Source organism: Salminus brasiliensis, chromosome 13 (assembly GCF_030463535.1).
Source record: "Salminus brasiliensis chromosome 13, fSalBra1.hap2, whole genome shotgun sequence".
NCBI lineage: Eukaryota > Metazoa > Chordata > Actinopteri > Characiformes > Bryconidae > Salminus > Salminus brasiliensis.
In genome coordinates, this window is record NC_132890.1 from 12,433,954 (window position 1) to 12,448,326 (window position 14,373).

Consider the following 14,373-nt stretch of genomic DNA (forward strand, 5'->3'; position numbering starts at 1 on the left):
ACAGTAGGATTAGTCTGTGTCCAGGATAGTGATCATGCAATGACTGTTTTTTTAGGCCAGTGCAAGAATCCCTTTTCTTGCCAGCATTCATCAGCAAGAGCCAATTCCGTTACACATCAGCAAGAACAAACAGAATGATTACAGAATGATTGTATAATACTATACTGTATGGTTTTGTGAAAACTGTGTGACTCAAAATGGAAACATTCAATTTGATAAAAGACCAGATTTAAAAAAAAAAAGCAGACCTTTGGTTCATTTTAGGATGGTCTGTGTATCTTATGTTAAACACACACTGCTAGATGTTTCATGCTTTCAGTACTATCTATACCAAAGATGTGAAGAATCCTAAGAATGTCTCTAAATCATTCATCTCTCACACCTGTCCATGAAAAAGAGCTGCGCCATAGACAAAAGGAAACACGAAGTGGAAGAATAATTCTCTTTTCCAAACCTTTGGCATTCTAAAGCTCTCCTTCGTATGGTGTCCTAATAAGGCTTGTGTAGTTAGAGACGTGGGAACGGCCTTGATCAGCAAGTGCCCACATCTGGTCAGCCTTGGTCATTTCTGATATGGGTAAAACCTTATCAGTCATTTAGTCTCCCAGAGTTAATTCTTAAGATCAACAACTTTACATCAAAAGAGGATGTTGCAACCAGACGGCTAAAGACTGAACGCCTCTCTGCCACACCTTGGAGTCGTTTTAATGGACCAATACAGTGCAGCAGAGCCCTCTGCTGATGGAAATATTCGTGACAACCAGTGATAAACAGATGCTTGAAATTGATGAAGGATTTATAAAGAATTTGTGCAAAGAAATCTGAAAACATTAGCATTAAACTTATGTTAACTCACATTAAACCTTATCTGCACTGATGTGAACAATTCAGACTGTGTTTCTCTAGAACTGAGCATTTTGCATCAAAACACCCTGATTACTTCTTTAAATGAATTCTGCAGAAATCTATAAGAATCAGGAATTCCCTTTCTCTGAAGTCCAGGTTTGGCATGTAGGAGGGTAACACAAATGGCCGGTATGTCAAAGGATCCACTGCTACACTATGAAATAGTACATACTGGGAACCAGAAAGTTTTGTCCTTGGGTGTTACATTTGCTGCACATATGGATCCCCACCAGGGTCAGTGATGGGACCAGGAGGGGTTATACATGGGCCCCATTTGGGTTGTACACCGCATACAGGGCCTAGATAAGACCCATGTAAGATCAAGGAGGGCTGTAACAATGGGGCCCAAGGGGAAGCCTAACTGAGTCCCAGTAAAAAGGCATGTAAAAAACCCATTTAGAGCCACTTGGAAACCACCCAGCCTAGATTCCATCCATGTGAGCCCCACATGAGCTTATTGGCTTTGTGGTTTTGAACATGAATGACCAACTAGGCATATACTGTAGCTAACTAGTTAGGGTTTATCTATTTGGTATTTACATTAGGCCTTGTCAAGTATTTATTATATATAAACAATTAGAATGCAAAGTAAATGAGTTTTTTCTTGAATGTGTTACCGGCTTTAAATGTATTTTTAGTAGATCTACCGCGTGTATTGCTAAACACAGTAAGAAAAAACATGCGGCACCAAGTTGGAATGACCAGCGTGACCATCATACAACATGACCAGTGTGAGCAGTCTGGTCAATCATCTCACTAGTGTGACTGAGCTAAATGACCAGCGGGAACAGCTTCACCGTGCTGCTCTACCAGCATTACAACACTGCATCTAGCATCTAGTTTCATTGCCATAAACATAGGTAATTTTTATTAACATTACCTATAATTGCTATTTTGTATGGAGTGTTATATGCTGAAAATGTGGGGAATAAAATACTGCAAATAGCAGATAGGGATATAAATGATTACTTTCTGTGCTCTCTGTCCATTTCTCTACACACAACAGTTTCACAAATTATTTCAGTGTTGTGGTTTCAACCACTGTATTAAAAATAACCAATTTGCCAATTGTTTACAGTCATCACAAATGGATTTGTCATATTACCGTTGTTATTACTATTTAGAAAAGAAAATCATGTCATGCCCACAGAACTCAGATTATATTTAGTAGTAGAGAGCCATCTTGTGGATACAAATTGAATCCCATGAATGGCAAAGAGCACTAAAATGGAAGCTTAAGATGGTTACCTGCATGATTTAGGGAAGCAATGACAAAATACCAGCCTAAAAGAGAATCAGTGAGGAAGCCCAAGCTAATTCCCAGTAACAGTAACTTTAATCCAGAAATTGTCTGAAGGCCATAGTGTCTCCTGTCTTTTCAGATTCAGCACTTGCCACAAATGTATGGAAATAGAAAACAACAGCCTATTGTGCTGGCTGCAACCCCTATTCCATGCTCTGCTGCAATTAGCACTGTTAAGAAGAGAAATTATTACCAAATTTTTTTATTGCACAACAAAGAGTATTGTCCGTTATGTTTTGAGTCCAGGATCATTTATGGCAGGGAGATCCATCACAGATGCTGCAAAACTGGTCAGAATCGGTTTAGTCTAACAAAGAAATCACCATACAGTGTTCGACTGCGGCCTTCCAGGTCCTGAATTTGAAAACCCCGAACCTTGGTTTATGATCATCAGCCTGGGTCAGCTGTTTTTATAGGAAGAGTAAATGCCATTTGGCCACTGGCTGTCGAAGTGACCGCATCATGAGCTTCCAGTGTTCATCCTCTATGGTTTTCCCCTTCCCCAAAAAGACCTGACCTATCAGGCGCTTAGAAGACTTCTTCCCAGGACGCATCTCATAGATGGACACCGTGATGGAGCACTCTCTTATCTGTGTGTCCGGCAGCACAAAGATCATGACCTCGTTGAAGACTGTTACATCCCAGCGAACCTTCTCTGGTGTCCTCTGATGTCGAATTTTACACTGATTGCACAGGACGCTGGTTCTGGCATAGAGCACTGCAAAACAGGTACACCAAAAGACATTGCAATCCTGAAGTCCAAAGTCAGCGCCTATATATATATATATATATATATATCTTAAGGGGAGGGTCAGAACATCTTTGGGGGGGGGGGGGGCTAATATATATACTAGATACCACAGGACACCATGTAACCGTTTACTTCATAGGACAATTTGCTGTAATAAAGCTTGCTTTTCTCAATACTAATCAAATTTCACATAAACCAAGCAGTCAACTCAGCAACAGATGTTCATACAATAATGGGGGGGGGGGGGGGGGGGGGGGGCAGATTGTAGGCTACAGTGAGTTATAAAACAATCTGTGGTCTGTGCTCTAAAGAAAACAAACTACAAACCAAAGTCCAACATGTATCTGTGCTTTTGAAAAACTACATTCATTTGAGTAAGTTAATGAATAACAGCAGCTGTGGGAAGTTTTTGAGAATGCGTTTCTTTGCAAATTTGTGTTTTTGCACAAATAGCTTACCTCTCTCTGCTTTACTGGACCGGAAAATGGTCCTGATCTTCAGGATTCCAACTTCCAGCCTCTGAGATGTGGGCATGTATTTCAAAGACAGAAGAACCTCTCCAACAGCATCCTACAATTACAAAAGAGTACAGATACTTGGATTTTACATAAGTTACAACAGGTGTATTGTGTTGCTCACTTAACCATGGCCTGCATTATCAGACCAGACTTTTTCTTTTCTTTGCTATAATCTCTCTTTCCCAGTGAAACGACTCACTTTCTTTGGTTGTTGTAAGTCCTCCATTATTTCCAAGGGGTACACAATGTTTAGACTGTTAAGAGGTGTTCGGACCTCCCCCAGGATGCCATGTCTAGAGAACTTATCAAAATCTCTGACCTGGAAGTGAAAAATATATAGGACAGCAATAATAATAATAATAATAATAATAATAATAAAGCATCACAGAAACAATACATTCACTCCTTGCTGAGTTACAAGGAAATTTATATGATTTTATGGCATCCAAATAAGGCCCTCGCTCTTCGCTCTTCACTGAATCGTTCTCAGATCAGTCTCACTTTTGGTGGGGTGAATCAAGTGAATCACTGGCATCAACGCATTTTTATATGTTTAAAAGTAAAGCAGATTAAAAAGATGGTCTGGTATTTGGTGGGTGGGTCGTTTTGTTGCGGTGCGTCAATTACTCGTGGATCCTGGGAAGCCTGTAGCCTGACCTTATAACCCGCAGTATGGCAGCAGGCAGCCCAGCAGGCACCCTCCTCACCTCCAAACGGACAGTGACCCTGGGCACGTCCTCCTCAGGCAGCGTGCAGAAGAACTGATCTCCGAACATGGGATTACAGCTGTCCTTCACCAGTCGCGTCTGCCACTCCTGCAGCACACAGCTCAGCCGCTGCTCGTCGTCCTCCTTAGAGGTCCACATCAGGCGCAGGCGGACAAAAGGGTCGGCGCTACGGCTGAACTCCCGCATTGCCAAGTCTCTGGCCTCCAGTACTGTCACCACCAGACGTGACTGAAGTTGGTCGTAGAAAAGCGAGAAGCGCAGAGTGCCCTGCACACGCTCCTCGTCCACCTCCCCCAGACTGTCCGTGCTGCTGGCCAGGTCAGAGCTGCGGGACAGACAGCGACTCAGCCGCTCTGCCTCATCATGACGGGACTCCAGCTACGAGAGGAAGAACAGGAAGATAAAGCAAAACAGTTATTTTAAAAAGTATTAAAAGTATTGGGACACCTTTTCCTTCATTGAAATCAAGAGTTTTAAGAAGAGTTTATTCTGCTTTTGTTGGAGTAACTGTCTCTACTGTCCTAGAAGGCTTTCTACTAGATTTTGGAACATACCTGTGAGTACTTGATTGAATTCAACAACAAGTTAAATGTGAGGTCACTCACCCCCCAACTCTTCAACTCATCCTAAAGACATTGGATGCATTTCCACTGCTCCACAGCTCAATGCTGATGCCTATTGGTTCATGTTTAGCTGCTCCAGAGAGTCCTATTCTATTGGCAATACTTTATAGGGAATAGACAAGCTGTGTGTGTATTTGTGTGCTTTTGCACATCTGTGTCAGCAATAAATGCAACTTAAAGTAGATGAATGCATTTATTGGCAGGAGTGTCCACATTCATTTGGACATATAGTGTACCCTTGCTCATTGCAGACAAAATGTTTTAATTTCCTCATTCCACAGGACTTGTTTTCCAAATGCATCAGGCATGTTTGGATGTTGCTTTGAAAACGTCTGACACTGAATTTTGTAATGAGGATGCAGGGAAGGTGTTCTTCTGATGACTATTCCATGAAGGTTATATTTGTGCTGGTGTTGCTGCACAGTAGAATAGCGCTCCACCACTCTAGACATTTGCCTTTAAAGCAAGCCTACAAGCTTAGAGGAGCCAATGGACAAGGTTTCAGGAGTTGGGTATTCATAAAGCTTAGAAATCTATGAAGAACAAGCTAAATAAGGTCAGAAAGCCATAAAAGTTATGAGAGCTCAAATCTCTCAGGCTGTCCAAACCTTTGCATGCTGCTCCTTTCCTTTTTTCACTCTAAAATTGTACAAAACATACACTAATAATACACTAATAATAATAATAATAATACACTAATGTAGTATAAAATGTTATTTAGTGCTCATTGTGTTCAGCAGTTAATGTTCTACTAACTTAGCAATTGATAGTAACAGAAATGTTGCCCATTTTGTGCCCAACAAAACAAACTTTTGTATGACACTGTGTGTTAGAATGTTATCTATAATGGACAACGGTAAGTTACACAACTAAAGCAAGTAGTAGTATCAGTCATGTTTCAGTTGTAATTTTGTTCTTGTTTCAACAGCTTAAAAAGTCTATGGCCCGTCGATTTGTTAATACAAACTTCTATTACCAAAGATTAGCCCCACTAGTTTCTACAGAATTCCCTGTAGTTACTAAATAATACACTTTTGAGTGTAATATGTCTTGCTGCGTTAAGGAGTTTATAGAGGACATTTACAGTATTCCAGGAACCTGAGGAACATGAGGAAGTTTATATAACAATGTCAAACAATAAGTGTTTTACTGTAATGTTTTTGTGTTGTATCTTATTTTACATATTACAATGTGTATCGCATTGTTTGAATGAGAGATTCACCTCCCCCCCTTATAAGCAGTGCTAATTGGTCTTAAACTGAGCTACATTAGGTCCAGTACAAAAATTATGAAGCAAACTTGTGACTTCAAACATTTGTTTACACAAATTTGTGTTATTGTCCACCATGTATCAAAGTCTCAGACCTAATGGCCAGCAAGCTATAAAACACCCACTCACAAATTAAACACATCTTGTTTAATCTAAGTCAGAGTAAGGATGAACATGAGCCAGAGACTCACCAAGTGTAGAATGACTTATTTACATAGTAAAACAAAGTGCATATAGAAATAGCTGTGTGTAATGATACAAGCCACACAGACAGCCTATTATTAGACATGGGATCTCACCTTGTAGTAGGGTGTTGGGGAGTTATTTTGAAGGTTCTCATTAGACTGTCCATCTACCACTGAGAGATTAACTGCAAAGAAATGTTATACTTCAAGGTTCATAGCTATTTCAGTTTGTATAGTTACAGTTACATGCAGATTTTGTATTGTTACTTTTCATGCCTTGTGTTACTTCTGCTTAAACGTACCAGGTTGTTTGGGAACGGGAAGCTCTGTACAGTATCTGTATATTTGCCATAACAGAATGCAGAGGGCAACGAATAGGAGAGTCACAGAAATCCCTAAAATACTGTACTTCACCTCCTGCGAAAGCGGTATATGGATGTCCCAGAATGAGTTCTCTAAAGGAGCTGGCAAAGACATGTTGCCCTGCCATTTACAGCCCTGTGGACAAAGAAGCAAATGCTGTCTGTTAGATTAACTGATTGGCTATTGCTTGTTATTCAAATGACAGGCAGTAATATACAGTGCAGGGCTGGCACTTGAGAGATAAGGGCACTTAGGGGTAGCTTCACTGCAATACACCTGTACTGCATTTTGTACACCTGTACACTTCCACCATAAATTGATTTTAAAAGTTTAGGCTAAAATTACACCTTCACCATGAATGAATAAAAAAGAAATGGACAAAACAGGAAGTTACTAGCCTGCCAACATGCTCATTTGGACGTGTGCTAGGTGGATTTCAGTGGGTATGCACATACTTTGTTACTGGGCCCCATTGTTACAGCCCACCCTCTCACATGGGTCCCATCTAGTTTCCATGTACAGTGTATAACCACTCCTAGTTCCATCACTGAACCTGGTGGGCATCCATATGTACGGCCAACATGAAAACCGAGGTAAAAACATTCTGGTTTTCAGTTTGGCTACCCATATGGGCCCCACATGGACATGTTAACTGGGTACACTGTATGGATAATAATACTCTACAAATACATTAGGCATAGTTATCTTGTTTATTTTGTTAGACTTTAACTTTCAAATGTTTGAAATGCTCCAGACGTCTGATTCCTGTCACACAGTAAACATAGTTTCTCCTAAACTGAGCATTTCACATCAAACCACTCTGAATAGCTTTCTTCATATCTTAAATAATTAATATCATCAAATGAAAAAAAAAAAGGTCTATGGAATTCCTCTTAATCAATCAGAATATTTCCTAAACTTTACTACCTGAATCCAGCAAGCAGCTAGAGAGCCCCATTCATTACTATATAACCTTTATTCAACTTCTGGCTTGGTCACATTAAGATCACTGAACATTTTCTTTCTTTCACTTAGCTGAGGAAAATAGACTTAACTGATGACAATGAAAGATCAAACCCTTACCTTTTTTTAAGAATCAGAACCTTATTTTGGCTTTAGTCTGCGTCCATCTTCAGTCTTCAGGTAGACTTTCTGAGGACATCAGCTGACAGATGATCAGTAAACACAAGTGAAAACCAGTCAAGGCACTTTCTTATGCAGCCTCATTGTCAGTGTGCTTCCTCCCTTATTCATAACAAAACAGATGATGCGCACACTAAGACACCCTGCTGAAACCGCTTCAACACAAAGTAACTCTTCTTTACAACCTGACTGTTCTGCCTTTGCAAATGCTGTGCATTTATCACACTACAGTATCCAAATAGCCAGCTCTCAAGATTAGTGAAGTCTCCAGAGCTCCTGTAGCTTCTCTTTGTTTATACATTGAATGAAATGAAAGTACTATTTTTAACATATATCTTGAGTTACTAAAAAATAGGCTGTGTAATTGTCTATGTAAATTATGTAAATATCAACATTTTACAATGTTCTTTTTTTCTTTTGGTACTTTATTTCATGCCACTTCAGATAAAGTAAACACTGATTGCTATACTCATAAAGAAATGGGTTTTCAAAGATTCTTTAGTAAAGGCAATGGTTTTATTAGAACCATGGACACTCAAAGAATGAGATGGTTGTTTGCCTGGTTGAAGGGTTCTTTTGCATACCAAAATGGGTTTTAACATCATTATGAGTAAAAAAAAAAACAAAAAAAAACTGTGTATGGCACAAATTGTGAGTTTCTCCAGAAAACTTTCCAGAAAAATCAATGTAAAAAGATTTGATTCCAGGCCATTTAGAGCATTTCTACTGGTCAATTCATCATGTACCATGTAAAGGACAACTGGACAGATTTAAATAGTCAAAAAGTGAAAAGTGGCAAAAACAGAGGTACACTATATGCTCAAATGTTTGTGGACACCCCTTCAAAAGAAAGCATTCACCCACTTTAGGTTGCACTTAATGCTGACACAGATGTTTAAATGCACACACACAGAGCTTGCCTAGTCGTCGTAGAAAACTACTGACTACTGACTCTCTGGAGTAGATTAACATGAAACTATTGGCACCATGCCTAATGCAAGGCGGAGGGCTAGATGGGTATAAAGTCCCCCAAGATTGAGTTGTGGAGCAGTGGAACTGTATGCTCTGTGTTCTCTCTTTTAGGATGAGGTGAGGCAGTGGAGGCAGGGTTAATGAATGCAGTCACATTCAAACAGCAATCCTCCAAAATCTAGTAGAAAGCTGTCCCTGGACAGTAGAGGCAGGATTAACTCTTTTTAATAGCCTTGATTTAGGAAAACAAAATTAATGAACAGGTGTCCCAATATTTAGTCCATATAGTGTACATGATTTTTGTGGAACAGCGACAATATAATCACCTAATAAATATCTCTCTAGACATATCTTTTTAAACATTTTACAAATGTTTAGACTAGAAATAAGAAAAGTGAATGACTACAAAAAGGGACTTTTGTCCTGGGCTATACATATGAACAGTGGGTCAGAAAACAAACCGGAGACCAACACAAGGAAGTGTCTTGTTGGTTTTAGGTTTGTTTGCTAGTGAACATGTGCACATATGACAATGATGTTCAGTACACACATCATATGCAAAACAACAGTACACACTTGCCACATAAAACATTATTTAATACTCTTATGTCTCTGAATAGAACACTGTACCTTTTCCACACCAATCTTTAACATTTATGAGAAACAATAACCTCAGCTCAAAAGAACACTTGTACTGGAAGCAGTAATACACATACATTGCTTTCAGACAGAATTTAGGTAGATTTTTGTAGGTTATGCATAGTGTTCAACAGTTAGAGTTAATAGGTAGAGGTATTTTTTTCCTATTTTATTTCTCTAAGAACTTATCAAAAGAGTAAGTGCTATAGACTTGTCACCATCAGTCAACAACAACATGTAACGCTGCAAAGTTGCCAGTCCTTGGCAGCATCACCAGGGCAGAGGTTCACCCGTGTAATGCAGAAATGAGCCGTGGTCCTTCTCAGATAATCCACCAATCACATTCAAGACAGAGGTGATACTCTCTTCTGTGCTCAGCGGTGCCTGAAGAAGAAACAATCAAATAAAAAGTAAAAAATCAACTCTTGTTACATTTGTTACCTAATAAAAGTTCATTTATATGATACATATGGTTTAGACTGGAATTTGTTCAGTTTTGCTGTTATTATTCTAACTGGCTTGACTGCAGCGGCGGTACCTACTAGTACTGGTGGTATTTGGTAAGGTATCTATTTAGAGTATGACCGCTTTTGACTGGTCAGCATTCTGAATCTTTGTCAGAAAGTGAACAGTTGTCACTTGAATAACAATGTTGATTTGCTATAATATACTATAATCTATATAATCTATATAATATTATACAGTGTTATCATGTCCCTAAGAAACACAGATTTCGTATTTGAATGAACTTTGGTTTGGAATAAGAAATCAATAACTAACCTACAATGCCAACAAGTCTCATAAAGACTATTAAACATGCTGACACACAGACAGATGTTTTGTACACTACAAAAGACTCGACTGTAAATTTCAAACCCTCATTACACTGAGCAGTGGACGATAGGGCTTACCTGCTGTCCACCCATATCAGTGCGCACCCAGCCAGGATGGATGGCCATGCAGAGGATTCCATCCGCCTCCAGGTCCACCGCTGTACATCTAGTGATCATGTTCAGTGCACTCTGTTGCAGGAGCCAAACAAAACAGCTTGTTAACTTAAGGTTGCCCAACACAAACTAGCATTGGATGAGTAGCCTATTTGATACTTGGAGCCTATTTTAATCATACAAAAGCATTCATTTGTGTGAAACATTAGAAGGTAAGGCACTCACACCTTTGATGTTCTGTATGGATACCATTTGAAGTTGTTGGCACGTTCACCCCAGTTGAGCTCCACTGAGCCCAGGAGAGAGGTCATGTTGATGACTGCTGCTCTGTGTATGCCCATGCCAGTTCCTCTGGCTGCGGCCCGCTTTAACATTGGAAGCATGGCCTGGCAGACAACAACAAGCATCAAAATTAGTCAGGACCCAGCTTCCCAAAAGCATCTTAGTGTTAATAATCATTAAACCCCTAGAGAAAGCAGTGTGATGTTCGCTCTACCATTTAACAATCACCCTTGTGTTAGGTTGCTTTCAGGAAACCCAGCCCTGACTGGTTCCACTGCTGTGTATGTGTTCAGCCAAGGAAAACAAAGTGAAGACAAAACTGATCCAAAGTGTGAGACAATATGTAGGAGGATGGTAACCTTTCTGCTATATGTACATTTAGCAAATGTTTTAAAGTAAGGATGTCAAACCTTGGTGATCATGAGGGGAGCTACAGAATTAGTATGGAAGTTCTCCAGCATCTTCTCAGCTGTTACGGTTTCAAAATTAGCGACAACATTGATTCCTGCATTGTTGATGAGACAACTGAGACCGTCCTCCTGCACAATCTGATCCACCTCCACAGCAGCCTTCTCTATGCTCTCTTGACTGACAACATCTAGACAGTTGGTAATAAGTGAGGTTAACAGCATTTAGTTACAGTCAATAACAAACATTCAGATCTTCAGGACAAAAGATTAAGAGCTTTTCCAGAACTCACCAAGTGTGATAATGTGTATCTTTGAATGTTTTTCTGCCAGGGTCTGTAATTCCTGTTAAAATAAATGTAAAACAAGGTTTCACAAATCTGACTTTTCATAGGATATGTCATGAACAAATGTCCAGAAACAAGTGTACCCACTCTAGCGTCTGAGCAACTTAACAATACAATCATGAATGTACTTTCAACTTGAACAATAATACAGAAACCTACACCAAAGTATTTGTGTATCCTGCACTCATCAGTCTTAGTAATTATTCAAATAAGTGAAAAAAAAACAGGGCTTTTAATTTCAAGAACAACATCACTTCCACACAGTCAGGGGTTTTAGTTCTTCTCAGCATAGGGGCTTCCTCTGTGATGCTGCAGCATGTAGAGATGGGGTAAGCGGGGCTTTTGAGAGATCGAAGCTAATGAAACAAATGATTCAGAAAAAGATTTAATCTTGTGAAACGTTCAAAATATTGCACCACTGTGACATCTGGTGGCCCATTAGAATAACGAACCTCTGTTTAAAGCAAAGGAAGTGTGTTTTCATGATTGTGATATAGAAATGGCTGTGAATTGTAAAATAATAAGCAAATAATAGTAATAAAGAATAAAATATATAATATAATAAAGAAACAGTGTGACTTTTATTTGTGTGAGAGCATGACAATGTTGTCATGTGGCATGTTGACAGCAACCACAGTTTTGGGATCAGAGATAAGATTTCACAACTCACAATTTGGATCAAAACTTTATGAACTCAGATCAGAAGCTTACACTTCCCGAAACGTGGGGAAATGTTTCGAAACAGTGCGAAGTAATTAAACTTTTTTTGAGACAGTCACGTGTCTATGTGTTCTTTTTTTTTATTTACTTTAAAGCAATGTGTCAAAACACTGAACCTCAAATAAATCAAATCCGTTTCAAATCACTGTTGAAGTATGGTTCAAAATCATGTTGGATTTTCAATAGTTCATTTTTATAGAATTTTATTTATTATTACTTTTGTCAGATTCAAGTTATTTCTGTGACCATTGTGGGTTTTTCTTTCATTAATCGAGGGGTACCAACAATTTTGTCCACGTGTGTATTTTTAGTACAGGCATTAAAGCCAAAATGTCTGAAATCCACTGATTTTCTGTTTTCTCCTAGTATAAAATATGGTACCAGTGGCTGAAAGCTGTAAATTTTCCTTCATAATGCCATTTTTATTAAAGATTTATGTGTCCTGTGTCAAATTCTATTCATAAAGTGTCAGCGTAAAACTGTATTTCCCAGCAACACTAGTTTTAGTACAGACATTACAGCCAAAATGTCCAAAATCCACTGATTTTGTGTATTCGCCTAGTATAAAACATGGTGACGGTGGCTGAGAGACACTTTTATTAAACATTTGTGTGTCCCGATAAAGATTATATTAAACAAGTGACCATAAAATTGTATTTCTCAGCCACACTAGTCAAAAAATCGCAATATTCTCAGAAACTCACAGCTTTTTCCTATTCTAAAAGAATGTATGGTGTCAGTGGTTGAATGATCTATTTTTATTCATAATGTCAAATTTCTTAAAGCTTCACATTGTGGTTAGGATGCCAGGGGGATACAAGTAGGCCTAAGATGTTGGCCATGGCCTTGTATATGTGTGAGAGTAGGAGGGAGTTAAATATCTCTAAAAAAGCAGGTCCAATCAAATTTGTTAATGAACATTAATACACAAACATTTATCATTTACCAAGACTACGAGACAGGCTTAATAGCCTGCATGATCAAATGATCTCCTTTCAGTTTCAGCCTATCAAGTAAAATAATAGAAAAGCAAAGAAATATCTTTTACATTATTTTCTTTTTATGCCAAGTATAAGAAATACATGAATAAAATTAAAAAGTCACCAGTTTGACCAGTGGCTGCATGTAGACGCAGGTACAAGTAGACCATTAGTGTCAGAGAGAAGGCGGGGCTTAAGCAGCGTGGCTGAAGTGCTTTCATTATTCAACTCAAAATAAAAAAAAAATGAGTCAAATTTCAGTCAAATTTGAGAATTAACAGTAGTTATAAAAATAGTAAGGGTAATAGTAAAAAGCCACTCGAGCCAACGAATTTAACTTTTTCCTCATCATGCCGCTATAATCATTTTCGATAACCATATAACCAGAATATATGATTTTACAAGCTGGCTTTTATTTTGCCGGAAAAGTCACATGACTTTCCAGCAACTCATTTCACGGAGCTATTCCGGCCAACCCCTTTCCGAAAACTGCGCTATTGCTATTGTGCACTGTGATACCCTTTACCCTGCCTTAACCGGAAGAACGCATAGTTCAACGTCAAAAGGGTCAGCTGGGACTGAAATAGACTCTGCCCACAATAAGCGGCTGGGATATGCACTATGGAGAGAAAAGGGGTCTTTATCGTGTTGTAAACAGTAATATTATAGAAACGTGACAGTGTGGTCCGTTACAGCAGAGTCTAGCTGTTACTTTACCTTGGCATTGGCCGGACTCCTCGCCGTAGCGATTATCTTTCCAGGAGAAAAGCTTCCAGTCACTAAGCTTTCGACTAACTGTAAACCGAGGCCTCGGTTAGCTCCAGTTATCAGTACACTTTTGCAGTTTTTAAACGCGCTACTCATGATGGTAATGAAAACACTGGTCTATTCTATAGAAATGGGAGGATGATATCCGTCAGTATTGACCGCGCCATCTGGGTCTATGTCCCACACCGAGTGTCACATGAAAGGGGGTGGGGGGAGGGATTAGTTAGCCTAGCTAAGCTGTTAAGGCTGCCCTGACCTAAAGAGGATCTGCACAAAGCTGACTCGTCTGCTCAACCTCTCCTTAAAATCTGCTAAAGAGACAGTACATAAACAGTAATATGATTTAACAACAAAAAAAGTCAGTGGAGTCTGGATAGAGACTTTTCATTAGAAAGCAATCATGATTAAGAAGTCATAAATCAAGTACATTCTGCTAAAGCTGACGAGCCATATAAAAAAGGCAAATTTGTCCCAGAGGGCCACTAATCACGGTAGTTATTAAGTTTGTCCCTTTACCAGAA

At 39.1% G+C, this 14,373-nt stretch overlaps 2 protein-coding genes across 2 annotated transcripts; both read right to left on the reverse strand.

Annotated features, from left to right (window-relative positions):
• Positions 1 to 2,461: 2,461 nt before the first annotated feature.
• On the reverse strand, positions 2,462 to 7,829 carry syt19 (synaptotagmin XIX). The gene is made up of 7 exons (XM_072695584.1): positions 7,731 to 7,829; positions 6,587 to 6,782; positions 6,399 to 6,469; positions 4,186 to 4,584; positions 3,678 to 3,797; positions 3,419 to 3,530; positions 2,462 to 2,927 (listed from the first exon to the last, which is right to left on the reverse strand). Exons 2-7 carry the CDS (start codon positions 6,759 to 6,761, stop codon positions 2,620 to 2,622), a joined length of 1,185 nt encoding a protein of 394 aa, XP_072551685.1. The 5' UTR covers positions 6,762 to 6,782; positions 7,731 to 7,829; the 3' UTR covers positions 2,462 to 2,619.
• Positions 7,830 to 9,342: 1,513 nt separating this feature from the next.
• On the reverse strand, positions 9,343 to 14,330 carry LOC140574993 (C-signal). The gene is made up of 6 exons (XM_072695101.1): positions 13,802 to 14,330; positions 11,331 to 11,382; positions 11,041 to 11,228; positions 10,576 to 10,734; positions 10,313 to 10,423; positions 9,343 to 9,785 (listed from the first exon to the last, which is right to left on the reverse strand). Exons 1-6 carry the CDS (start codon positions 13,946 to 13,948, stop codon positions 9,672 to 9,674), a joined length of 771 nt encoding a protein of 256 aa, XP_072551202.1. The 5' UTR covers positions 13,949 to 14,330; the 3' UTR covers positions 9,343 to 9,671.
• Between the last annotated feature and the right edge of the window lie 43 nt (positions 14,331 to 14,373).